The sequence below is a fragment of the Hibiscus syriacus genome, unplaced genomic scaffold, assembly GCF_006381635.1.
Source record: "Hibiscus syriacus cultivar Baekdansim isolate YM2019G1 unplaced genomic scaffold, ASM638163v2 tig00111088_pilon, whole genome shotgun sequence".
Classification (NCBI taxonomy): Eukaryota; Viridiplantae; Streptophyta; class Magnoliopsida; order Malvales; family Malvaceae; genus Hibiscus; species Hibiscus syriacus.
The window spans coordinates 1,594,980-1,622,936 of NW_024062978.1; the positions used below are offsets into that span (position 1 = coordinate 1,594,980).

Below are 27,957 nucleotides of genomic sequence, written 5' to 3' on the forward strand. Positions count from 1 at the left end.
GGGGAAGATTCGAAATATGGGTTTATATATGTTGACCGGCTTGACCGGTCGAAACCGGATCGAACCGGTTTGACCTGTTGACCGACCTGACCCGACCCAGTGATATTTTGGGAATTTTTTAAAAATAGTGACATCCTGGCAATTATTTTTAAAAGATGACATTTTGGGAATTTTTTTTAAAAAACAATGACATTCTGGTAATTATTTTTAAAACAATGACATTTTGGGAATTATTTGTAAAACGATGATATTTTTGTAATTATTTTTAAAACAGTGATATTTTGGTAATTATTTAAAAAAAGGGTGATAATTTTGTAATTTTCGAATGTGGATTATTGAACCCTTTTGACCATAACTTAGATCGGCTTTAAACGGCCATTAAACGACCTTTGATTTTGTTCGAGTATACCTGTTCTGACATTTTTCGACGTGCCGAATCCGTTTCTGAAGTCCGTTTCGCCAAATTCGAACCCGAAGGCCTCCAAATCATCAGTCAAACTAGTTGACTTTGATTTTGACCAATAATTTGAATTTTTGAAAAGTCATACTTTATGTTGTTCGCCGCCCTGATTCCGATTCCGCACTCCGTTGGGTCAAATTCAGACTCAAAAGCCTTCAAAATGATAGTCAAACCCGAAAAATGCTTATGTACTAAAGAGTTTAAGCTTTGAATGGTTGAGTAAGACTTGAGACTGATAAATTATTAATGTTTGAAGGTACAAGAGACTCTCCTGACTGTTCTACAGCTCGACCCAACTCCTCTAGATCAGTTAAGTCGCGTGTGCCAGTATTCACCCGTAAGACCCATAAATTTTATGATTTCAGAAATTAATTTTGTTGCCCATTAGTAATATAGTGTTATTATGGATTAGGTTCGAAAACAGTAGCAGAGCGTGGCGAGGCCAGCAATCACTAGATCTATTATTTGAACCTATTGTCGAGGTGTGTTCCCTGTGTACTACTTGATTGTTTTATATGTTTTGAAATATGGTACATTGAAATCTATGGTTTAATGTTTTATTAATCCACCTATTTACTGGTGATGGTTTATGGAATATGACTGATATATGATTGGTTTTCATTGGTATATGATAATATTGATTATGGAATTATGGAAATTATGCTTACTGCATAAATAATATTTTTGAAATACTGATTTTGGGTTGGAATGCATTACGGAGGCACAACTTTGATCAAGCTGGTAAACTTTATGGACCTAATGTGACTCTTGGGTAGGCTTACGGGCCTCAAGATGCTTCATTAGGTTGGCTCCCTTTGCTGTGTGCTTAGGGTAAGCCCTACGGACTTACGGACTTAAAGATACAGGCCCCAAAGCCTATCTTTAGGTTGGTTTCCTTTCTGCTGTGTGCTTAGGGTAAGCCCTATGGACGTAGTTCTGGGGAGTTTCAAAAGTTAAAATTCATTATGGGTTGATGATGAATTTCTGAACTATTACTCATTTACTGTACCTACTATGATTTTATTGTATTATTGGGACACATTGAGCCTAGCTCACTTTTCAAAAATATTTTCCCTTTCAGATACTGTTGGTTTGATACTCGGATTAAGCACTTGGAAGATCAACATATCTCTTGAAGTATATCGTATTGTAATGTTTTATCTTTTAAGTTGACTCTATTATGGTAACATGGGCCTTATTTTAAAAGTATTAGATTTTATAATGAGTACTCCTTTTGCTAATTTATATTGGTTTATTTTAATTTGGATTTTTAAGACATGTTTTAATTAACTTATTATTTTTCTCATAATTATGAGTTGGTTTTTTATAGTATAATTAATTATAATTTCATAAATGTCATTTATAAATATGATTTTAAGTGATAAAATAACGGTTTCGGAAAAATGTCTTTAAGAATCATGAATGTAATCCACTAGACTTAGTCGAAACGCATATGCCGGGTCTAGGGGGTTACATTTAATTGGTATCAGATCTTTTGGTTTTTAAACCTCGGACTGTGTATGAGTCCAAATTGAAAATACGGTTTTGAAATATTTTACAAAATAAGTTGCTAAGGCCATGTCTAAAAGTTTTTACGGTTTTAATTGTGTTAGATACTCCAAGTGCTTATCTAACCCTAAGTTTCATCTTCTGTAGTAAACTAGAGATATATTAAAATGAGTGCTAAACGTGGACGTCGAACTAGCCGTGGACGAGGTTGAATGGCTAGATTTGCAGACCCAATCGATGAGATTCGAGTAGATCCCTCACCTCCGATAGGTGATCCTGCTCCTACGACCCCGACGAATTTGACTCCTACCGCTGGTATTGACATGACTACACCAATCATAGGAGCGACTAATATTGAGCCCGATTCTACCAGAGTTGCACCTGATGAGAATTTTGGTAAACAATTTCTACAGTTGATTCAGGGAGCGGTCAGAGCTGCTGGTGTTGGATCCGATGTGCCTATTTCTCAGACTCTGATTGCCAATGGAGTCAGATCTTTTGGAGGACAGATTGGTGGACCTCCTACTGAAGCGGAAGATTGGCTCCAGGATACAAAAAGACGCATGGATCAGTTAGGTTTGGATCCAACTAAGAGATATCTGGGTGCAGTATCGATGTTAGATGGCAATGCCCACACCTGGTGGGAGTCAGTAGTCAGTAGTATTTCGACTGATCGTCTGACTTGGAATTTCTTTAAGGAACGCTTTAGGAGCCGTTTTCTGGGAGAGCGTTACTTAGCTCAGAGACGATAGCAGTTCCAGAACCTGGTTCAGGGAGACATGGCCGTTTCTGAGTATGAGATCGAGTTCTTGAAGTTGCTAAAGTATGGATTCAGTATGGTACCTAATGAGAGAAATCGATGCCGTAAATTTGCTCTCGGACTCAGATATGAGCTACGTAGGTAGGTTGTTACCCATCAAGATGAGATTTTTGATGTGCTGGTGGGCAGAGCGAATGATGCTGAGGAGGTAGAGACCTTAGCTCCAACAAGATATCGTGTTGATCGAGAGCGACCTGGGAAATTTTCTAGCCCGAACGACTTCTCTGCATGTCCTGGAAAGAAGACTCGTACTTCAGGTCCTTTGAGAAGCAATACCAGTTCTAGGCCTGCAGTATCTTCACCTTCAGTTGTCAGTCGAGGTGGTTCCTCGTCGTTTTATTATGGGCCCCTATGTGAGTATTGTGGTAGTCAGCATAGAGGAAAATGTCGTAAGAAGATGAGACTTTGTTACCAGTGTGGATCCAGTGGTCATTTATGGAGGGATTGCCCATAGTTAGTTTCATCTGAGAGGACAACTAACCAGACTCCTGCGCGTTCCCAGGCATCAGTTCAGACTCCAGCCAGAGGTCGTAGTCAGGGAAGACCTTCCGGATCAGTATCCAGAACAGATAGTAGAGCCCGACCTCAACATAATAGAGAGCCAATAGTTTCTGAGGCTAGACAGCCAACGTTGGTTTATGCCACTAGATGTCGGGATAACATAGATGAGCCTGAGGTTATTGTAGGTACATTTACGATATATTCTATTCCATACTTTGCATTACTGGACAATGGATCCGCCCACTTATATGTATCGAGTTCAGTATCTCGAAATCTTCAGATTTCGATCGAGAACACTGATAATACTATTACGGTTACGAGTCCAGTAGAACATGCAGTATTAGTGAATAAAGTATTTCGATATTGTCCTCTGGAGGTTCAGGGAGAAATTTTTCTCGCTGATCTTATGGAGTTTCTTTTAGAGGAGTTTGATCTAATTCTTGGGATGGATTGGTTGAATAAACACAAGGTAAATCTGGATTGAGAATACAAGCGAGCTACTCTAAAGACTTCAGATGGTCGGACTGTATTGTTAATTGGAGAACGGCGTGGCTATCTCTCCAATATTGTTTCAGCTATGGAAATTGATCATATGATCAGGAAGGGATATGAGACTTTCATTGCCTGTATTTTGAACACTAAAGGTTCCTTGTCCACGATCGAGGAGATTCGTACAGTTAGCGAGTTTCCTGATGTTTTTCCGAAGGAGTTGCCTGGGTTACCTTCAGATAGAGAGTTAGAGTTCGAGATTGAGACGTATCTGGGATCTTCACCTATTTCTATGGCACCTTATCACATGGCTCCAAAGGAACTTAAGGAGTTGAAGGTCCAATTGCAAGAATTATTTGATTGAGGATTTATTCGGCATAGTACCTCACCCTGGGGAGCTCCAGTTCTGTTTGTGAAAAAGAAGGATGGGTTGGTAAGGCTATATATTGACTATCGGAAGTTAGACAAGATGACGATCAAGAATAAGTACCCATTACCCAGGATTGACGACTTATTTGATCAGTTGCGATGAGCTACTGTATTCTCTAAGATTGATCTTCGTTCGGGGTATTATCAATTAAAAGTTAAGGGTCCAGATGTTGCAAAAATAACCATTTGCACTAGATATGGTCATTATGAATTCTTAGTAATGCCTTTTGGTTTGACGAACGCTCACGTAGCTTTCATGGATATGATAAATCGTGTGTTCCGGTCATATTTGGATCAATTTATGGTTGTCTTTATTGATGATATTCTAGTTTATTATTGGACGGAAACAGAGCATGATGAGCATTTGAAGATTGTTCTGCGGACCTTGAGAGAGTATTATGCCAAACTAAGCAAGTGTGAGTTTTGGCTTCAAGAAGTGTCGTTTTTGGGGCACATTATTTCTGCTCGAGGTATTCAGGTCGATCCAAGCAAGATCGAGGCTATTGTGAATTGGAAATGACCCAAGAACGTCTCTGAGATCCACAGTTTCTTGGGCTTGGCTAGATATTATCAACGTTTTGTCGAGGGCTTCTCAATCATTGCTGTAATTTTGACAAAGCTGTTAAGGAAGAACGTGCCGTTTGATTGGGACGAGGCACAACAGGAGAGCTTTGAGAAATTAAAGGAGGTTTTGACTCAAGCACCAGTGTTGATTCAATCAGAGTCCGGGAAGGATTTTACAATGTATAGTGATGCTTCACATTCAGGACTTGGTTGTGTTCTAATGCAGGAGGCTAAGGTAGTGGCTTATGCGTCACGTCAACTGCGACCGCATGAGTGTAATTATCCTACTCATGATTTGGAGTTAGCAGCAGTGATTTTTGCCTTGAAGATTTGGAGACACTATCTTTATGGAGAGAAGTGTTATATTTTCACTGATCATAAGAGCTTAAAGTATATTCTGACCCAGAAGAAGCTTAATTTGAGACAACGGCGCTGGCTAGAGCTTCTAAAGGATTATGATTGTGTGATTGATTATCACCCTGATAAAGCTAACATTGTGGCGGATGCTTTGAGTCGAAAGGCAGTATCGGAGTTGAGGTCTTTAATGTCCAGGATGAATTTATATGACGATGACACTTTGTTAGCAGAATTACAAGTTAAGCCGACTTTGGTTGATGAAATTAAAGTTAAGTAGCCCCTTGATAGCTCCTTGCTATCCATCTTTGAGAAAATAGAGCAGGGGACAAGCTCAGATTACGCCCTTGATCAGGATGAAGTTTTATGCTTTAAGAGTCGATATTGTGTGCCTGATGATTCTGAGTTGAGGCAGATTATTCTTAATGAGGCTCACAGTAGTCCATATACTATGCACTCCGGTGGAGATAAGATGTACATGAATTTGAGAGAGAGGTATCATTGGGTCGGCATGAAGAATGACATCTCGGATTTTGTGGCTAAGTGTTTGACTTGTCAGTAAGTTAAAGCGGAACATCAACATCTATCAGGTTTGTTACAGCCTATCAAGATTCTTGAATGGAAATGAGAGCGTATTACTATGGATTTTGTTATTGGCTAACCTATGACTCCTTCAAAAAAGGATTCAGTTTGGGTGATTGTTGACAGACTTACAAAGTCAGCTCACTTCATTACTGTGCGGGTAAATTATACGTTGGACAAGCGAGATTGTATATTTTAGAGATTGTCAGATTGCATGGTGTTCCATTGTCTATTATTTCTGATCGAGATCCAAGATTTACTTCGAGATTTTGGAAGGCGCTACATACGGCTTTGGGAACAAGATTGGATTATAGTACATCCTTTCACCCACAAACTGATGGTCAATCTGAGAGAGTGATTCAGATTCTGGAGGATATGTTGCGGGGTTGCGTAATTGATTTTCATGGTAGATGGGAGACCTTTTTGTCGTTGGCTGAATTTGCTTACAATAATAGTTATCAGACCAACATTCGTATGGCACCCTATGAATCACTCTATGGGCATAAATGTCGCACCCCTATTTGTTGGACTGAGTTGCGTGAAAGGAAGACGTTGGGACCTGATTTAGTACGCGAGACGGAGGACACAGTCAGATTGATTCGTGACCGTCTGAAAGAGGCATTTGATAAATAGAAGTCTTATGTAGATCAAAGGAGGAAAGATATTCAGTTTGAAGTTGGAGATCATGTCTTTTTAAAAGTTTCACCCTGGAAGAAAATATTGAGATTCGGGCGTAAGGGTAAATTGAGCCCAAGATTTATCGGGCGTAAGGCGATATCGTCCAGATCCACGTCACATCATTCAGATTGAAGAGGTAGAGTTGAGACCTGATTTGTCATATGAGGAGGAGCCCATTCAGATCTTAAATAGAAATGAGAGAGTTCTTCGGAATAGACGTATTTTCAAGGGTAAAAGTTCAAAGGAGTAATTGAGGCCCCTCTGAAGCTACTTAGGAGACATTGGAGTCAATGGAGGCTCAATTTCCTCAATTATTCTCATAAGGTAAATTTCGAGGACGAAATTTCTTATAGAGGGGGAGAATTGTAACAACCCGGAAAATTTGAAGAAAAAGAAATGTTTAAATCGGTGAAATTTTGTGACTAAATTAAAATTTTTGAAAACTTGTATGTCATTTTAGAAGTAAAGGAAATTCAGGGACCAAGCCCTGAATTTACCCAAGGAGTGTCGACAGGTTATATGATATATGCGTGTTTTCTGATTTTGAAATCAGAAAACACAGGCTCAATTTCCCTTCTCCTTCATCCTTCTTTCAAGTTCGATTCCGACGTCGTCCGACTTCCGATCGTAAAATTGAAACTACCGTCGTGTTCATCTTCGACCCGTGATCAAAACCCAGTAAACCAATTATAGCGAAACGCTGTCAAACGACGTGAATTTTGAGTTAAAGTCTCGACTTTAGCACCACCGCCGAGAAAATCTTAAATTCATCTCCGATCGTTGATCGATTTTCGACACCTCCCGCACCATCGTGTTCCTTGTGTCGTTCCGAGTCCGACAGTGTCCTCCTTTTCTCCGTAGGCAGCGACGCGTGAGGGAGGTGGAGCGGTCAAAGTTCGATCGAAGTGAAATCGAGCTCTCCACCGTTCAAAAATTTGAACCGAGGTTGGTAAGTGACTCAAAAGCGCTTAAAAGAATTTTTGGAAATTTTTGCATGAATTTTTTGAGACTGGAGGCGGTCTCACGCGCCCCCAAGCGCCGCCCCTGCGTATGGGGAATATTCGAAATGGGGGTTTATATATATTGACTGGCTTGACCGGTCCAAACCGGTCTGACCCGACCCCACCGGTTGACCCGACTCGACCAGTTGAACCGACCCGACCCAGTGACATTTTGGATTTTTTTTTAAAAATAGTGATATTCTAGCAATTATTTTTAAAACGATGATATTTTGGGATTTTTTTAAAAAAACATAGACATTCTGGTAATTATTTGTAAAACGGTGATATTTTGGTAATTATTTTAAAAATAGTGATATTTTGGTAATTAGTTTAAAAAAAGGTGATATTTTTATAATTTTTGTGGACTATTAAACCCCTTTGACCATAACTTTGACCGCCTTTAAACGGTCATTAAATGACCTTTGATTTTGTTCGAGTATACCTATTCTGACATTTTTCGACGTGCCGAATCCGTGTCCGAAGTCCATTTTGCCATATTTGAACCCGAAGGCCTCCAAATCATCAGTCAAACCTGTTGACTTTGATTTTTGACCAAGAATTTGAATTTTTGAAAAGTCATACTTTATGTTGTTCGACGCCCTGATTCCGATTCCGCACTCCGTTGGGTCAAATTCAGACTCGAAAGCCTTCAAATTGATAGTCAAACCCAAAAAATGCTTATGTACTAAAGAGTTTAAGCTTTGAATGGTTGAGTAAAACTTGAGACTGATAAATTATAATGTTTGAAGGTACAAGAGACTCTCCTGACCGTTCGACAGCTCGACCCAGCTCCTCTAGATCAGTTAAGCCGCGTGTGCCAGTATTCACCCGTAAGACCCGTAAATTTTATGATTTCAGAAATTAATTTTGTTTCCCATTAGTAATATAGTGTTATTATGGATTAGGTTCGAAAACAGTAGCAGAGCGTGGCGAGGCCATCAATCACTAGATCTATTATTTGAACCTATTGTCGAGGTGTGTTCCCTGTGTACTACTTGACTATTTTATATGTTTTGAAATATGGTACATTGAAAGCTATGGTTTAATGTTTTATTAATCCACCTATTTACTGGTGATGATTTATGGAATATGACTGATATATGATTGGTTTTCATTGGTATATGATAATATTGATTATGGAATTATGGAAATTATGCTTACTGCATAAATAGTATTTTTGAAATACTGATTTTGGGTTGGATTGCATTACGGAGGTACAGCTTTGATCAAGCTGGTAAACCTTATGGACCTAATGTGACTCTTGGGTAGGCTCACAGGCCTCAATATGCTTCATTAGGTTGGCTCCCTTTGCTGTGTGCTTAGGGTAAGCCCTATAGACTTATGGACTTAAGGATACAGACCCCAAAGCCTATCTTTAGGTTGACTTCCTTTCTGCTGTGTGCTTAAGGTAAGCCCTATGGACGCAGTTCTGGAGAATTGCGGATGGTATACAGGAGAAGGGTTTTAAATTACGAGTTTAAAAAGTTAAACTTCATTATTGTTTGATGATGAATTTCTGAACTATTACTCATTTACTGTACCTACTATGATTTTATTGTACTATTGGGACACACTGAGCCTAGCTCACTTTTCAAAAATATTTTCCCCTTTCAGATACTGTTGGTTAGATACTCGGATCAAGCACTTGGAGGATCAACATATCTCTTGAAATATATCGTATTGTAATGTTTTTTCTTTTAAGTTGACTCTATTATGGTAACAAAGGCCTTATTTTAAAAGTATTGGATTTTATAATGAGTACTCCTTTTGCTAATTTATATTGGTTTATTGTAATTTGGATTTTTAAGACATGTTTTAATTAACTTGTTATTTTTCTCATAATTATGAGTTGTTTTTTTTATAGTATAATTAATTATAATTTTATAAATGTCATTTATAAATATGATTTTAAGTGATAGAATAACGGTTTCGGAAAAATGTCTTTAAGAATCATGAATGTGATCCACTAGACTTAGTCGAAACGCATAGGCCGGGTCTAGGGGGTTACAATCTTAATCTTTTATATTAAGTTGGTTTTCAATTTCATGTGTTATAGAAAATAAATTTCTCTATAACTTCATCTTTTCTCTTAAACGTTAATACGAATTTGATAAAGGTAATAAATAGGTAATAAATATTTATTTCCTCTTGTCTTTGTCATTATTACAAATTTGATAAATATGTCATTATCTTAGTGTTAATATCTTCCGTTTCGTATTTGTGGTTCAATATCATCCATAATTCTTTAGGCATTTTAAAATATTGTACACTTCATAACATGCATCATATAAAGCTTTGAGAATGTGATTACATCTTAGAAAACCATGTTTTTTCAAGTTTTAATTCGACATTTTCAATAAAAAAATAATCAATTTTTTTACAAGATAGAATCATACTTGATTCTCAATAAATAAATTCAACGGTTTAATTTCTTTTACAAAACAAAATCATAAAAGATTCTATGAAAATAAATTTAACAATTTATTTCTTTCTAAAAGTTGGAATCGATCAAGATTTCAAAGAAATAAATTTGATGTTTTATTTCCTTTTACCAAACAAAATTATATAAGATTCATAGGAAAATAAATTCAACGATTTATTTCCGTTTCAAAGTTAGAATCAACACAAGATTCTAAGGTGAAATAAATTCAACATTTTATTTCTCTTTTTTCAGTGTTATATCTTCTGAAACATATATATCAAGGCAATTTGATTCTCCTTAACAACCAAGAATAAAATAAACTAATCATTTAACTTTGACAACCAAATATTCAAGAGTCTTTGATTAAACTCTGAATCTACCTGTATCTATAAAATTTCTCAAAAGAAATTAATAATATTTTGTTTCTAAACACAAGCCAATCCATAATTATTATAATATTTTATAATAATTATAAATATAAAAAAATATTCTTTATTCATGACATATTTAGTATTTGATATTAAAAGACCATGATTAATGCTTACACATTTTTTAATGTGATAACAATGTTTACCTCATCATTTCTAATAATTGGAGGATCATTCGATATTTGATCAAATTCAACATGACCAAATAAAATATCTTAAGTTGTCATATCTTGAAATTCTATTTATAAAATTTTATAAGTTTCTTATTGTGACTTACAACCATCAACATTGTTGATACTAAAACAAAATTAGGTGAATCACTGATATTAGCCATTATTTCGTTTAACGCAAAATTAGAGTTATTAATAATTCCAACAATAAATCAAAATTAAATTTTGATTTATTCAATCAACAAAATTTAGTCATGAACTAAAATTCTAAAACAAATCAGTAACAAACTTGGTACTTTCCAACTATTTTTTATTAGTAATAGTAATCAAATAATTTTGTTAGACGACAAAATTATGATCCCAATTGATTTCATATACGAAATAAAAAATTTCGATTAATAGAAAATTAATTCTCGTTAGTTTTTTATTTTGTTATCGAACAAAATTAATATTCTAAAATAAAATAAGTAACTACAATTACTTTCATGACAATTTATGTTTCACAGATTTTTTGAGATTTTAGAAAACTCGTTAAAACGACAGGATAAATCATGAAACAAATTTATTTGCTTTCTCAATTTTCTCACAACTTTCAATTCATCTCGGATTAAGAAAGGTCGAAGAATGAGAAATTTTTCCTTAAGATTGTTATCCGAAATAACAATCTGAGATGAAATTCGAACCTAAGAAAATAAAATATAAGAACTTAAATTTCTTTAAAAATAAAATATAATTAAAAGGAAATAAAAATACTCTTTTTTATTTTTGGCTTAAATATACAAAATGTACATAATGTATGTTCGTTTTTTCAGTTTAGTGCCTAACGTTTATTTTGTTCCAACTTGGTGCCCAACTTTTCATTCCGTAGCTTAAATTGGGTCAGTCCGTGACGAATCGTTAAATTTAGCCGTTAACTCAAATATTTTTAAAATATTTTAAATAATAAATTTTTAAGTGATGATAAAAATAAAACATATAATTTTTACATTAAAATAAAAAAATTTAATAGTTAAAACAAAAATAAAAGATATATTTAAGATATATAAAATGTCATTAGTTTTGAGTAAAACATTTACTTACTATAATACAAGATATATACATTTGTTATCCACTATAAAACAAATTGATTTCTTGGCTTAGTGGTAGAGGTGCACAAAAAATTCGAATATCCGATTTTACGGAAAAAAAATTCGAAACCGGATTTGGGAAAAACCGGTTTTTTTAAACCGGATCGGATATTTTAAAACCGGATAGTATAACCGGTTTGGGAAAAAATTGGACGATCGGATTTTTTACCGGATTAAAAACCGGTTTGAAAAAAACCAGATAAAAATATGGTTTTTTATCCGGAAAAAAATCCGGTCTGGGGTTTAAAAATCCGGTCTGAGGTTTAAAAAATTGGATGACCGGATTTTTTACCGGATTAAAAACTGGTTTTTTAAAAAAACCGATTTTTTTCAAACCGAAACCGATTATACCGGTTACATCATCCGGCCCTCCAAACCGGTTATAATCCGAACCAATTTTTTTATAAACCGATTTTTTGGCTTAATGCAAAAACCATATCGATTTTTATCCGATCTGGATTAGATTTAAATCCGACTATGTGCATCTCCACTTAGTGGATTGGCTGTTGTTGTTAATGGTCTTGGGTTTAATTCTCCTTATCTACCTTTTTAGCATGTGTTTATTTTCTTCTAGGAGGATGACATGTATCACCATTGAAGGAAAATAAATTTAGTCTTTTAATTAGAGATTAACACGTGTTACAATTTAATTAGAAGATTAAATTTATTAAATTTAATTAAAATTAGGATCAAATTGACATCTAGTGTAACTAACAAGGACCAAATATATAGTTATGTCAAAAATTTAACTGAGGAGTCATTCTCTCGATTAAATTTTAACTACCACGTCACCTCCGCTGTTAAAGTTAATAGCCGGTGGCTTGATTGTAGTTGGGTGATCTGTTTGATCAAATTGAAACATCGGTAGTCAAATGATTTTTGACCATAGTTAAGTAGTCACCCGTGTAGTTTATCCAATTTTTTTTATATTAAATGACTTGAACTTGAGACTTGCTTAAATAATATCAAAGTGTTTATCACTTGAACTAACTCCATTATTGTTCATTGTTAAAAGATTGAAAATCTTTAAACATACATTATATTGTATTCGCCCTAGATTTATCAAAATTAAATATTTTAATTTATTTAAATTAATAATTATTTTATATATATAGTTTTTAACAATTATATATATAATATAAGTAGCAACTATATTATTATTTTTAAATAAATGCATTATTTTATATGAGTTGACAGTTTTGGAAATTTATAGGATTAGAAATATTATGATTTGAATCAAGTTATCTCGCTAATACAAATGGAATGAAAACTGGACTTGAAATACAACTGAAAATAAGATTAAGAAGAAGCTGCTTCAAAAATTTCTTTTATATTAAAATGAAATTCTATCGTGTAAAGGCCAAAGCCATTGACCATTGTTTTTCTTTTGTCATCTTGAAAACCAAAAAAGTGAAAAGAAAGATGTAAATTTCTCTTCTTCTTACGCTTCTAAACTATATATGAAATTCTTTCTTTCAACTCGTTTGCAGATCAGATGGCGGAAGAAAATCTTCCTTCCTCAAACCCCAAACGTTGAAATCAACATCTTCGATCTTCCATTTCTCTTCGATTTGCCGCTTGTGGTTAGCCGATTGCTCGCCGTACCTAAACACCGTGACGCTTGTTTTCCCAGAATGTGCGATGTTAACGCCATCGGTTGCTTTATACTCATCCATTACCGATTCCGTCCTCGTCTCCTAGAACACGTCGTTGTCATCCTTGTTCTTCATCATCAATAGTCTGGAATCCTCGAATTGAATCATGAGACCCGATCACTGGCTAAACTAACCCCAGATTGTATGGTTGATTATCTCATAGTTCGGTCCGCTTTGGGCCTCACGGATGGCTGCACTCGTCTCGAGCTTCAGGATAAAGCAGTCTTCATTGCTTATAATCTTCTCACCTATGCATGTGGCATCTATAAACAAATTGGCCGTTGATCTTGGATCCAACCCCTACTTAAAAAGATACCAAGAATCAAATGAGCTCGATTTTATGTTATCGGATATGATTTTTTCGAGAAAAAATTGAGGTACCTGAAGAAAGCTGCGTAAGGGTCTAGGAGGACCTCTTGAAATGGGAGTGTTTTGATTAGAGGAATGCCTCCAGGAAAGTTTGCCATTGCTTCCAGAAACAACCTTGCAACCTGAAATTATAAGTTCCAACACCATAAATCTGGGTCTTTTTTCCAGAGCACGAATCCGCCTATTTCTTCTGTACTTTTCACTTTAACATTTACATTGCCTTGCTGAAACTCCGATGCCGTGATTTTCACCTGACCGGTTACGCACATGCTGTTCACTGCGTTTAATGCTTGTTGTCCGCCTATTGCAGCTATGTACTGCTGCACTATGTATTTTGCTGTTGAAGCTTGCTGCACAATTCAAGGTTTAATCGACGTGAGGCTGAATTCAAGAAAGGAAATATAGATTCAAACATGAGAGTGTTTCTGAGAAGAGTTTACAATGGAGCAATCCTTGACAGGTTTGTGAACAGAGTGGCCCAATTGCACCTGTAGAGGGATAAGAGGGGATCCGACAAGGTAAAGAAGGAACCGCAGCTCGCTAATCTGACCCGCAAGCGTCGGCTGAGACCACTTATCGGATGCTTGAGCTTTCATCCATGTTAACATGTTTTCCAATCGGGCTTGAAGATTGTTTCCCATGCCGGTGAACATTCCTTCTGGCACCGGGACCTCGAGAACTGTCTCGAGGCCATCTTCTTTGTCGATGTTAGGACAAAGTTTCCACATTTAACAGATGTAAAAGAAGAAAAAGAAAACAAGACAGATAATGAATATATACATATATCAGTGATTTGGTTAGAGATGCAGAGCAAGAGGGAATTCAAGTGATGGACACACCGAGTGCCCTTCCTTTCTTCTTCAGGATCTTGTTTGTTGAGAGTGAAAATCGGGACGTACGTGGGGAAAATGAATGGGCGAGGGATTCATCTTATGGGCTCTCCTTGCTTGTAGGAATTGTGTGGGAATGATTTATATAATATTGGAGCAGATTTGGTTCGTCAATTATTAATGGATGGCTTGAAAATTTTCCATTCACTTAATTAATTAAAGGGATTATTGCAGAATAAAACCGCAAGCTTTTTTAAGATACTAAACTGGTGTCCAAACTTTAAAACACTCTAATTAAATTCTTAGAGAATCAATCAGGCCCTTTCATCAATTTAATTGTTAATCTAAAGGTTTAATCAGATATGAAGTGAGCTACGTTTAAAGTATGTGGATCAAATTGTAAACATATATTTACATATCACATTAATAGATCATTTCTTTTTTTCTTCTTAAAATGTTAGATCCAAATTGTCCTTGCCGTATGTATGCGTGTGTTTATAAGTTGACTTATATTTTAAATATACCCCACATCTTATTCGAATGGACATTCAATGTCCAACCTAATGGCCAGGTTGATAGAGTAAATTAATATGATGGTGATACTTCAAAGACTCAAGCAGATACAGACCAATTCAGAATTCGAGTCATATCTTGAGGACAGGTAACATGAATCCTACAGCCCTCTAAATCCATAAAGAGGTACATGAATCCAACACAGGTAAGTAGCTAACATAAAAAATCAGCCTTTAATTGGTTTCATCTTTTGTGGTAGAAACTAGAAACTATAAATGGGTATCAACAGGGATAGAACAATGTTCAATGTCATGAAGGAAACAAAGATAGTAACTAGTTTCAGCAGAAAATTCGATTATTAAGACTTTCCTTCTCATTCCAAAACAAGAACAACAAATAGCAGAAAATGTAACATCAATCAATCCTTGAAAATAAAGCAGATTTGGCATTTGCAAAACTATCTCCATACAAGTTTCTTTTATGGTTGTTTTACCTGAAATTAGCATATAAATAAACCACCAGCAAATAACAGCTACAATCACACTTCTAACCCGTAGATTCTTTGGCCTCTTGAACTTCAGCATTAGCATCACTACAAGAAACCAAACGAAGTTCTTTCTCGAGCTTGGTCCAGGCATTCAAGAAGTTCGGAGGAAAATTCTTCTTTACCGTCCTGATTAACCCTTTTGCGTCCTTGATCTTCTTTTTCTTCACCAGTCCCTCCGCCAAAGGCTTCAATGTGTTAAAATCTGGAATCTTATTTAACCTTACACTCTCTTTGAGCACCCTATAACCTTGCTCATACAACCCATTTAAGCACAAATAAAACACCATAGTCCTAAAGGTAGCCGCATTAGGGTTGCACCCATTACTTTCCAATCTTTCATAAACCTTCTTAGCTTCATCTAACATGCCTCTCTTAAAATAACAAGTCATTAGATAATTATGACTGATGGTATCCGGTTTCAAACCCAGGCTGCTCATTTCATCAATCAGTTCCTTCATTTTCTCCGGATCCCCGTCTTGAAAGTTCGAAATCCGAACGTTGTAGGCAGCAACATCTAATTCACAACCAGTCTTCATCATCTCCATCCATAACTTCTCAGCTTCTTTAGTTTTTCCCTTCTTGTACAAACCATTTAAAATTGTTGTAAAGGTAACTGTAGTTACCTCAACGCTTTTCCTTTCCATTTCTCTTAAAACCTCGAGCCCTTTATCAGGATGACCCGCTTCGCAATAAGCTTTAATTAAAATCCCATAGGAAACCTTGTCTGGTGAAACACCATTGTATTTCTTGGGAATTTCGTCGAACAGTTGGGGGACTTTATCAAACTGCTTTGAGTGATTACAGGCCGAGAGCAAGGTGTTGAAAGAAATTGTTGATCTTGGGGTACCAAATTGATCCATTTGATGGAAAGTTTTGATGGCATGATCTAACATGCCAGCGATCCCATAAGACCTGATGAGAGTAGAGTGGAAAGGCTCCTGAGAAATCTTGGGGTCGGTTTTGTGCGACTCGAGAAAGGATTCGATCTCGGAGAAACGGCGGGAATTGGCGAGGCGGCGGACGGTGAGGTCTTGAGCGTAGCGGGAAGAAGCAGGGGAAGAGTAGTTTTTGGAAACGGAAGAGTAGATTTCGAGGGCTTTGTCAGGGTCGTATTCGGTGCGTAGTTTGTTTTTGGCTTGAGAAACTGAAATGGAGGACAAGTGAACGGCGGCGACTGCATTGGTGGTGGTCGAAAAGCGACGGAGTTGGCTGAGACGAATACAAGACATCTTGTTTGATGACTCTTTTGAGGGTTTGATTAGGGTTTTAGTGTGGGAGAGGACACGAGAGGAGCTAAACAATGGCCAGCGTTCACCCAATTGGAGATTTTTATCGACGTTATTGTTAAATTTGTTTTAACCTTCAAAGATTTTACATTTTATAAAAGATAAAATAATTTCAGTGACTAAAAATATCTTATAATATACGAATTTAAGTAAATTTTTTTTGGATTTGTCAAAATGATCAATAAATTCGCAACGCGATCTCAAATTTCGTAACCCAGTTTCCAATTTCGAAACGCGAAAGTCAAATTCGCAACTGAATTTCAAATTCGCAAAGCGAATTTAATTTCGCAACAGGTTTTAGTTTCTTAACACAAATGTTTTGAGTATATAACAATGCAACATCAACAACTCATAACCTAAATCCCTAAATCGCAACTCATTCTATCTTCATCTATCACTCTCTCCGACGACATCCGTTCCTATATCCAACGACATCCTTCCCCATCTCTATTTTTTTTACATAATTTTATTTTTATATAATTTTCAATGATTTCTCTCTCAAATTATCAACTATCAACTTAATAAAGGTATGTTTTTCTCTAAATTAGTGATGATATCTAGTTTATAGCTCATTTGTTTAGTAAATTAATTTATAATTTTTAGAATGAAATCATCTAATGTTGATCATGTTTGGATAGATTTGTGTTTTGGAGGGTCATGAGAGAATGTTCATGGTGTTTTACAATATGTGTCTTTACCTATGAATCTTCAACTAAATCTGTCATTAAAAAAGTTAACTTATGAAACTCTAATGTTACATGTTGCAAAGAAATTGAATTTAGAGCCTCTAAGTGGATTTAGGTTATCTTATATGAGAAACGGTAAAATTTATTTGTTAACCGACAATTAAGATGTTGAACGATTCATTGCTTACGTTAGTGTTTCGCAAGAAGAAGATGTTACATTGTATGTTGTTGAACCTAGAAGTAGTGAAGTTGGGTCAGTAGCAGGTAGTAATCAACTAAGTTCTTCAACCCAAATTTTAATGGTTCCACCACAATTTCATCACCAAGCAAATTTTGTTTCACCACATTTTCAATACCAAACACAATATCAAACACAATCTCAAAACCCACAACCTTTTCCTAATGCAAATCCCAATCAACTTTCAGCACCAAATTCCGGTTTTCGTATTGACCAGTTAGACGATTATGAGCCAACAGAAAAAATTGTGAGTACTAGTCAGTATTCAAAATTTGATCTTGGTCAATACCCGAACTTTGATCTTGGTCAATACTCAGATTTTGATGATGTGATGGAAGAAGAAACAAACCCTACATGTAATGATTTTGATATTGGTCAATACCTGAATTTTGATGATGAAACAGCCGCTGCAGAGGAAGATGTTGTTGATGATAATGAGGAGGAAGTTACGAATGTGAATGAACATGTTGAACATCCATTCTGTAATTCATATAACCCTGAAGAAGAAAAAGAAGAAGAAGAAGTCCCCGAAGAAAGGAAAAAGAAGAAAATGTCACGGGAGTATAACTGGAATATGCCAGAATTACTTCAGATACCGGAAGAAGAGTTGGTAAAGATATCAGTTGGTTGTTACACAAAAGTTATTCGTATCAAGAAAGATGATTGTTTTGATACAAATGAAGACTTGAAGATAGCTTTGTATACGAAATGTGTGGAAGATGGCTATCAACTAAGAGTTAACAAATCAAGCAAAGATCGTTTCGAAACAAGGTGTATGATTGATAAAAACTGTACGTGGCGTATGATTGCAAAGAGGATAAAAGATTGCGAAATGTTTCAAGTTAGGACTTTTATTGATAAACATACATGTTCAAGAACCCAAGTTTTTCCTCACCATAGACAGGCAAACAAAAAGGTGTTGGGTGGTTTTTTGGCTGAGTTAATGTTTTTGAATGGTATGGTATATCGGGGACATGAAATTATGACTGACATGAATGCTCGGTTCAAGATTAGTATCTCATATTCTCAAGCTTGGAGAGCCAAATGTTATGCCTTGGAATTGTTGAGGGGGTCGCCAGAAGAATTATTTGCCCAACTGCCGGCTTATTGTCACAATTTAAAGCTGAAAAATCCTGGGTCGGTAACTCATATCAAAATAGATAGAGATGGACGCTTTGAGTTCCTGTTTATCGCCATTGGTGCTGCGGTTAATAAATAATTATAATTTTGTTGACTCATTTTTGTTAGTTGCATGCATTTCACATTTAAATGATTATATTTCTTATGTATATGATTTTGTAGATTCGTTCGTTTATTACTTGCATGCGCCCAGTTATTATAGTTGATGGAGCATATTTGAAAGGTCGATACCTTGGAGTAAATTTATTAGCAGTAGCCATGGATGCTAACAATGAGATACTGCCAATAGCTTACGGGGTTGGCAAATCTGAAACCTCTGATTCATGGATATGGTTTATAGGGCATCTTAGAGATTGCATAGGTCCTATTAGCAATTTGACAATCATATCCGATAGGGAAAACTCAATTGACAACGCTGTTAGAAGGTATTTCCCAGATGCTTTTCATGGACTTTGTGGTGTTCATTTGTACAGAAATCTAAAATCAAGGTCTGCTGGTATAAAAAATCACAAATGTACATACTGGAAGGCTGTAAAAGCTTATCGGGAAGTGGATTTTAATAAGTATATAAATTGTTTAAGACGTGTTTTGCCTCAATGTGCTCAAACACTAGAAGATGTCGGGTTTGAAAGATGGTCAATAGTACATCAACTTGGAGCAAGATATGGTTTCATGACGTTTAATAGTGCAGAATCAATCAACGCTCTAAGTCGTCATTCCCGGAAATTACCCATTACTATGTTAATAGAGTTTTTTCGAGCCTCTATTCAACAGTGGTACTACAAGAAAAGAAACCATGTAGGTATTATTTCTTTAAATTCGTAACTTATCATATATTTTACTAAGTATTATTTATTTAAATTTACAGGAACATTGGAACGTCGTGTTACACCATGGACTGAAAAAAAGATAACGAAACGTATTGTGAAGTCAACGTCCTGAAGAGTTGAACCATGTTCAAACATTTTGTTTGAAGTATTGGATAATAACTTAAATGGGCTTGTCGATCTAAATGCAAAGACGTGTAGTTGTAAGAAATAACAAACATCTGGTTATTCGTGTGGCCATGTTATAAATGTTGCTCTTCATCTAAACCAAGATGATTCAAGCGCATACGCTATGGATTGCTACACTATAGAAGTATATCGACATACTTATGCCGAGATTGTTTACCCATGTCCACATCCTTCTGAGTGGGACATACCAGATGACTTACAAACAGTTTTGCCACCAGTCATGGATAGCAAGCTACCTGGCCGACCAAAAAATCACGATCGTATACCGTCTAAGGGTGAAGAGAAGAGGATATCGACATGTAGTCGGTGCAAGGAAAGTGGTCATGCAAGGTTGGCCTGTGGATCACCAGTGCCATCACAATCATCTTTTCCTCTACCAAAAAATGGATCCTTATCAAAATCCAAAGCTCATATGGTACCAAGCAAAAGGAAATCAAAATCGCAATCAAAATCAAAATCCCAATCACAACCGACTTCACCTTTTGGGACTTATTAACTTAGGTGATTTTTAAATGCAAACGTTGTATTATGTGTATTTTATGTATGAATGCATACATTTTCAGTTATACATTCATTAGTAACTTGAGTTTGAACATTGATATGATCTGTTCAGTTGTTATCATGTTGGGATTTTCTCTTGTGTTTTATTTTTTGGATAGTTGTTCTCTTGCTTCTTCAAGTGTCTTTAGCTTGTATTTATAGCTTGGAATATGTTTGATTTTGTATATACCTTGATGTTGTAGTTGCGATCAACGCGAAAGTCAAATTCGCAAACCAAAAATCGCGTTGCGAATTTGTACCTTCAACATGTATTTTTTACCTTCAAACATAATGCATATTGGATTTTTTAGAAACAACAAATCAACTTTTACAAATCAATTAAACAAGCAAAAAAATAATTCTTATTTACAAATCAAATTAAACAAATCAACTTTTACAAATCAACTTTTACAAATTAATTAATCAAAAAATAAATCTTATTTCCTCATCAATTAAACAAATCAAGTTACAATGTAAAATTCAATTAAACAAAGAAAAAAGTGTACCCCAGACTGTTGTTTATGCACAAATACATTTCACGCAGCTCACTTCAGGATTAACCTGCAGAAACCAAACATTTGCTCAAACAACACTTTCTACACATCTAAAACCAACAAACAACAAATTACTCTAGGTACTTAATCAAATATTTTCAAACCAATTAAAGAGTATATATGTTAACAACACTTGCTCAAACTTACCAATTGTTTATGTACAACTTTCAGCACGCGGATGCAGGTAGGCAGCGTCTCGCATATATCGATCTGACCATATAATACCGAAACCACAAGCCTACTGCAGCTCTATCTCTATCTGTGGGAGGTAGATACTGTATACTTCCTGTCATCAAACGTTCCAAGCACAAGCATACGAGAGGACGACAATCCCCTCTGGCTCCCTGCGTTTGTTGTGGCGCAGTCTCGTCTCTGATCATTGTAATTTTGAACTTCTTTGGCTTCTTGTTTCCAGAATTTGTCCAATAATCAATCGCATTCAAGTATTTAGCCAAATGATCGCTCCATCCCTTTGTAATAATATCTCTCAAATCAGACAATGGTATGTAATTCAACATGCTGCCATATACCATTGTCTTCAGGGATGGGAGCTGAAGCTCGACGAGAAGCCAATGACGATGTTCCAAAATAGGGATAAACACCTGCAATCATAAATAATTGTGCACATCAAATAAAATTTATGAAAACCCTTAAAATATTCAAAAAATAAATACTAACCTTATCGACCTCCCACCACGCAGGATAAAATTTAGCTTTTCCATTAGCCAACTTATATGAAGCATCTCTCTGATCCTTCAAGTGAGCTGCGTGAAAAGACGTCGGCATAATAGTCCATCGAGTACCTCTTTTCTTCAATTTCCTTATTATTAGAAGACGTGACACTCATGCATCAATATGTTGTTTTATAAAAAATAAATATATTAGTGAATTTATTAATAATTTAAAAAAAATTAATCAAAATGCAATATAAGAAGAATATAAAACTTACCACCCCTTCGAGATAGCCATTATCTTCAACCCCTAATAAAACACCCCACCAAGACCGATTAAGAAACAAATGAATAGCATCGTCGATTTGACATAGTTACACGAGTGTGAGTATTCAATGATAAAATATTGAGGGCAGTCTTTAAATATATATTACCTTGTATTTATTTCATATTAATAAAAAAATTATAGTATGATTTTAGTCATAAAAAATATTGATTTCTATGGAGACCCAAATTTAAAATATTAAGTATGATTACATTTTATAAAATAAATATTTGATCACTCAACTTTTTTTTTTGTTCATTAAGATTTACATTTTTTTTAAATTTATGAATTGTGATAGGGCATCTATCTTTTATAATCATGAAATGATTATTTTTTATTAAAATTCTATGATTTTAAATTCTCTTAAATTTTTAACAACAGAACGTCTTCTTATAAATTTATAGTGGTGGGAAGGTGAAGAAGAAGAGTTTTATTTATTGATTTAACGATATATATTGTAGATGATAATAATTTAAGGTTTCTTGAGTTTTGTTTTTAAAATTAAATTTCTTGAGTTTTAAAATGATCTGAGAAAATTAAAACTGATAGCGAGTGGTCGAATTTTTTTTTTGATGAATGATGAATACAACTTCGAGATGACGTAAGACTTAAATTGTAAATTTTTTTAGGGAAGAACAGAATTAAAAAGGGGGAAAAAGTGAATGACATGCAATCGTCATGTTATCATTTCCTTTATAGTTGAATGTTTAAGAACTTTGACTGAAATATAAACGAATTAGAAGTTAAATGAGGCCATAGTTAAAGGATAAAATTTGTAATTTACCCCTTTTATATTTGAAAACTCGAATCCAAAGCCTTGTTCAAGAGGAATTGAACATCTTACCGTTAAAACAATGGTATTTCATCCATTAGACAGTCATAGTACAGCGTCGAGATTTCACATTTTGAATATATTCGGTTCTGCCTTTATCTAAGGTTAGGACTTCTTTAGTACAAAAATGAAGGAAAGCAAAAGGTAAAGAAATCACTAGAAATATGCAACACCAACAAGCTAAATAATTTTTGCTTAGAGCATAGCATCTCACAAGCTTGATATTAAGTGCAAAACCAACATTAGAATTACAAATGAGGGGGCAGTCATGGATAAAATTCTTACACCTTATCTAATATCTCAAGTCAGAAACCTAAACAAAGAAAGAACCAGTTCGTCCAACTATAACGCACGGTTGATAAGATAGGACATTACGCATCATATTCCCCCTGAGCAAATTTGTTCTCCGGATAGAACACTGCAATTACTTGATTATCACCGAATCTCCTCCCATTCATTGCAGCTTGGGCTTTTCGCGAACCTTCGACATCTGTGTACTCCAGAAATACCTTCAAATACCAATAAATTGCAGGTCAGTACCAAGTGCAACTATCAGAAACATTCTGTCAGCGCAGGTGATAGCTAAAACAATGGGCTTTCTTAGAAAAATGATAAACATGGAAGAACAATATCGAACACTGACCTTCCCAACACCGGGTAATGGTTCGCCGTTTGGATTTGGGCGGGGTATGACAACATTCACCAATTCACCTGCACATCACGTGTGTGAATTTCACATCCACAATTTTATTCAAGGAATTAGTTGAGCAGAAACTGTATAAAAAATGCAGATACAGGGGTTATGCGCCTCCTGTCTATGTAGAAGGGATGTAAAACAGAGATACAAACACAAACAAAAAAGGGGGAAATTAATAAAAATATAAATAATTAGCATGTTAATAAAAGTACAAACAATTACAAAAGAATGGACCAAAATAGTTTAAGAATAATTTTACCATATTTTCCACCCTCTTGTCTCATATCTTCAACAATATCCCCATACTCATCATCATCTCTAAGATCGTCTTCGCTAATTGCTTGAGTCAAGCACACAACCATTGTGGGCACACCTTGTGGTTGCAAAATAAGCCTCTGACAGAAAAAAAAGGACTATGTGAATTAGCCTATAATCTAAGATGATAATTGCAACAAACAAAAATAAAATTTAGTAAAAATAAGTAATACTCCATCTTACCTGCAAAGCAATCTGCTGCTGTGCATGCTGGAGGATACTCTCTTGCTCAGGTTTAGGCTGGGTAGTTCCTTGGTTCGCTCGCCTAACAGTGAGAGTTTTGTCACCCATTTTAATTCCATTTAAAGCAGCACAAGCAATGTCCGTAACTGACAGATCTTGATAAATGCAGAAGGCATAGCCTTTCGAGTTTCCAGTTTCTCTATCTTTCACCAGATCAAAACCACGAAGGGGTCCAAAAGACTCTAACAACTCCCTGATCTGCACTTCAGTGAAGTAATATGGAAGCCCTCCCACAAAAATGCGGTCTGGACCCTCAAGCCCACCAGCAGATCCTGGAGATAGACCCACAGCAGCCAGATTAAGATTAGGACTAGGCTGGCTTGGACCAAGAGTTGCAGCTAGAGAAGGGTTATAGTCACTGGGTCTCCTAACCTTCACAGGTGCTCCCTAGAAACTCAAACAGGTTATTGCAACTTTTTGTACTTAAATGACCATTATGAAGAACCAAAGAAAATAAAATACCTCAAAGATAATCCCGTCTAAGGCCATTGCATTACTAGCTTCCTCGACTGATCTCATCTCTACAAAAGCAAACTTCTTTTCATGGTTTATGTAGACATTAACAACAGCATCCCCTGAATGTAAAGAAAAGAATGAGCAACTAGAGACACAAAGCAGGTATTTTAGTCAACCGATAGATAAAAAACTTCTCCATATACCAGGACCAGCAGTGTTTCCACCAATTGCAGCCATAACATGACTGAAGAAAGTCGCGACTGACTGTAATATAATATTTAGGGTGAGCTCCAGCACTAAACGCAACTTTAACAATGAAAATGTTAAGCACAGTGCAGAGTAAAACCTGTTCATTTGCAGTAGGAGAAAGCCCTCCAACATAAACGCGACGAGCATGCCTGGTAGCCTGAATGAAAAGATAAATCATTAAGTGTAATTTAAGAAATCATTTTCCAGAGAAGTGGCCTAAACTCCAAGCATAATACACCAAACCTGTTGAGTCATTGCCTGAACTGGCATTAGAGGGAGACCACCAAACTGCTGCAAAGAACCAAAGTTTATACAAAGTTTGAGAACATAGAGAGCTCGCAACTATCACATTCAAACGAGAGAAATACATACCTGGCCAGTTGCCAGAGGAAACATGTTCGGAAATACTCCAGGATATGCTGGATTATTCCCTGGAATCGGGGCTGCAAATGAAATTCAGATTTCATGTAAGGATATAATTATAAACAACGGTCTTATTCCTATAGCAGTTGATTCAGCAAAATGACTTCTATGCCTGCTTTACCATACCATATTTCAACCTCTTAAAGATAAAAAGAAAAAGAACACACCATAAGCAAGTTCTCGAGGAAATACTTGCAAGACTACCCAAAAAGGCAATAGTTGCCAGTGGAAAGACGAACAATACCATTAAACCGGTGCATTGATTCCTCCTTGTACACAAAAGCTACAGAAGTCGGCTCACGCCATTGCATTCTTACAACAAAGACAAAAACATAGAAACAAACAAACAAACACCAAACACAAGACAAAACCAAAACTCTCTCAGTTCCAGAATTATTTCACCAAGTATATATAATAATATTAAAGCCCTTCAAAAATTGCAGCTTAAAAGGCTGTATATGCACAATGGAAGAAAAAAATACAGCTTACCAAACGCATACCAGATTTCTGGTACGAACTTCCCACAATACATCAACCAAAAGAACAGTGGCAGTTACCAAAAATATAGAAATCTTAGAACTTGTGAAGGCATATGTACCTGATGTGGCGGTGACTGCAGCAGGGGCAGCAGCAACAGCACCACCAGAACCAGCAGTTAACATTGCTGAAGCAGGAGGTGCCATGTCAAAGCCACTAATCCTTTTGCTGCAGATAGATAAAATTAGCATATCAGGGACAAGAAATATAATCTACATGAACCAGGGTAAAAAACTTTAAACTGTCCATTGACCATACTACATACAAGACTTCAACACAAGTATTCTAAAACTAACCAAATGCTTCTTAGATTTGTAAAAGCAAAGAAAATTACATTTTATAAATTATCTAGTTCTTTATAACCTACCTCTTCGAGGGTGAGCGAGAGCGGGACCTTGACTTTGATCTGTGTTCGGATCTACGAGAACCACGCCTATTCCTGTTCTCCCTGTCTCTATCATAATCCCTTCGCCTGTAAACAACATTTAGAAATATAACTCCTTTAACAACTAGCAATGAGAACAGTCAGAATAATGTAAACAGAGTAATCAAATTAAAGGCAGCTTAAATTAATTAATTTATGCTACCTATCATAGTCTCGACTTCTGTGATAATCATCGTCATCCCTATCTCTTCCCCTTTCTCTCCTCTCACTCCGTTCCCTACTCAGATCCCTATGTCGATCTCTGTGATGACGGTCACGATCCTTTTCCCTGTCCCCATCCTTACTTCTCTCCCTATCCTTCTCCCTTTCCCTGTCCCTATGGCGATCAGAATCCTTCTCCCTTCCCCTATCACGGCTTTTCTCTCTTTCCCTACTTCTAGAGGACCCCCTTTCCTGTTCACGAGATCCATGCTGCAAACAGTAAGTCATATTAACATTAATGACTATGAAATCAACAATTATATAGCTAAAAGAACTCGATTTGCGAAAAAACATACATAATTTAAAACAATACTAACCCTAATAAATTTGCTTTTCATAAATGAGCTCACTCATACAACTAAAATGATATGTAAACGAAGAAGAAACTAGAATCTAACCAACCTAAAATTCCTCTAAATATTCTTCAAAAAGGACTAAACAAGCAATATCAAGGGCTTTAAACTGAGAGGGGGAAGAAACCCTAACTTTAAGCGATCTCGTGGAAGTCAAACAAACGTACCTGAGATTTGGAATCGCGGTGATTATCAAGTCCGCCGTGACTACCTTCGCGAGGCTGAGGAGAGGGAACACCGCCATTACTATTTTCAATATCCTCTCCGTTACTCTGGTAGCAAGCTTCGTAATCTGTCATTTTCTTTTTTGGTGGCAGTCTTTAGATTATTTAGGGTTTCTCTTTGATTCTGTTTAGCCGCTGCGAGTACTGAAAAAACAAGCCCCTTGAGATATTTATGTGCTACGTACCTACTTAACATAAATTCATTTTAATGTTTAGGGTTAAAATTAGTAACCCTTCAAGTAAACTAATTACAAAAAATATTTTTCTTTTGAGTTTAAACCATTGTGTACGCATGCATTTAGGTTTAAATATTTTTAAAATATATAAAATTTATATTTTAATTTTAATTATGTATCGTTAAAAACTAAAATTATTAATATGATAATATCCTTTTATTTATCGTTAAAAAATAAATAAAATTATCAAGATGATATGTCAACATCATAATTGATTTTTTAAAAGACCAATAATCGAAATAGAATCAAAATATAATTTTAGGTATGATTTTAAAAAATAATTTAATGACTAAAGTAAAATCAAGAGAATAATGGAATGATTAAATAAATAATTTATCCTTATCTAGGACAGATCAGATGAATTCATGAAAGATGAGGTCAACACTGGAATTTCCGAAACATGAAAGAAAAGAGGAGTTTTTAAGACTTTCCTCAGCTAAACTTCAACTCCTAACTTCTATAATTAGGGATAAACGAGTTAAATCGAGCTTGAGTATTCATGAATTCGACTTGATTCAAAAATTTACGAGTTTAAAATTTTTAAGTTCGATTCGAACTTGAAATCTTGAATTGAAGCTTGTGAGCAAATCGAAAAGAATGAAAAAAAATTTAAACTTAAATCGATTGAAGCATCAAACTCAAATTCGAACATTAATCTTAAATATATGAAAATCTTATTATATATATATTTTTTAAAAAATCAATACATAAATATTAATATTATTAATAATTTGTTTAAAGAAATAAAATCTTAATATATTATATTTTTGCGCTGCTCACGAGCTTTTCGAGTCGAGTATCAAATGGATCGTTTTGGCTCGTTAACAACACGAGTCGAACTT

The 27,957-nt window shown here is 35.5% G+C and overlaps 1 protein-coding gene and 2 pseudogenes across 1 annotated transcript; all 3 read right to left on the reverse strand.

The window, feature by feature from the left end:
• Positions 1-12,985: 12,985 nt before the first annotated feature.
• On the reverse strand, positions 12,986-14,330 carry LOC120152259 (annotated as a pseudogene).
• A 996-nt stretch (positions 14,331-15,326) lies between these two features.
• LOC120152262 (pentatricopeptide repeat-containing protein At4g36680, mitochondrial-like) lies at positions 15,327-16,733 on the reverse strand. Its single transcript, XM_039164519.1, has one exon. The coding sequence runs from the start codon at positions 16,675-16,677 to the stop codon at positions 15,448-15,450; it is 1,230 nt and encodes a 409-aa protein (XP_039020450.1). The 5' UTR covers positions 16,678-16,733; the 3' UTR covers positions 15,327-15,447.
• A 6,162-nt stretch (positions 16,734-22,895) lies between these two features.
• On the reverse strand, positions 22,896-27,029 carry LOC120152460 (annotated as a pseudogene).
• Positions 27,030-27,957: the final 928 nt, after the last annotated feature.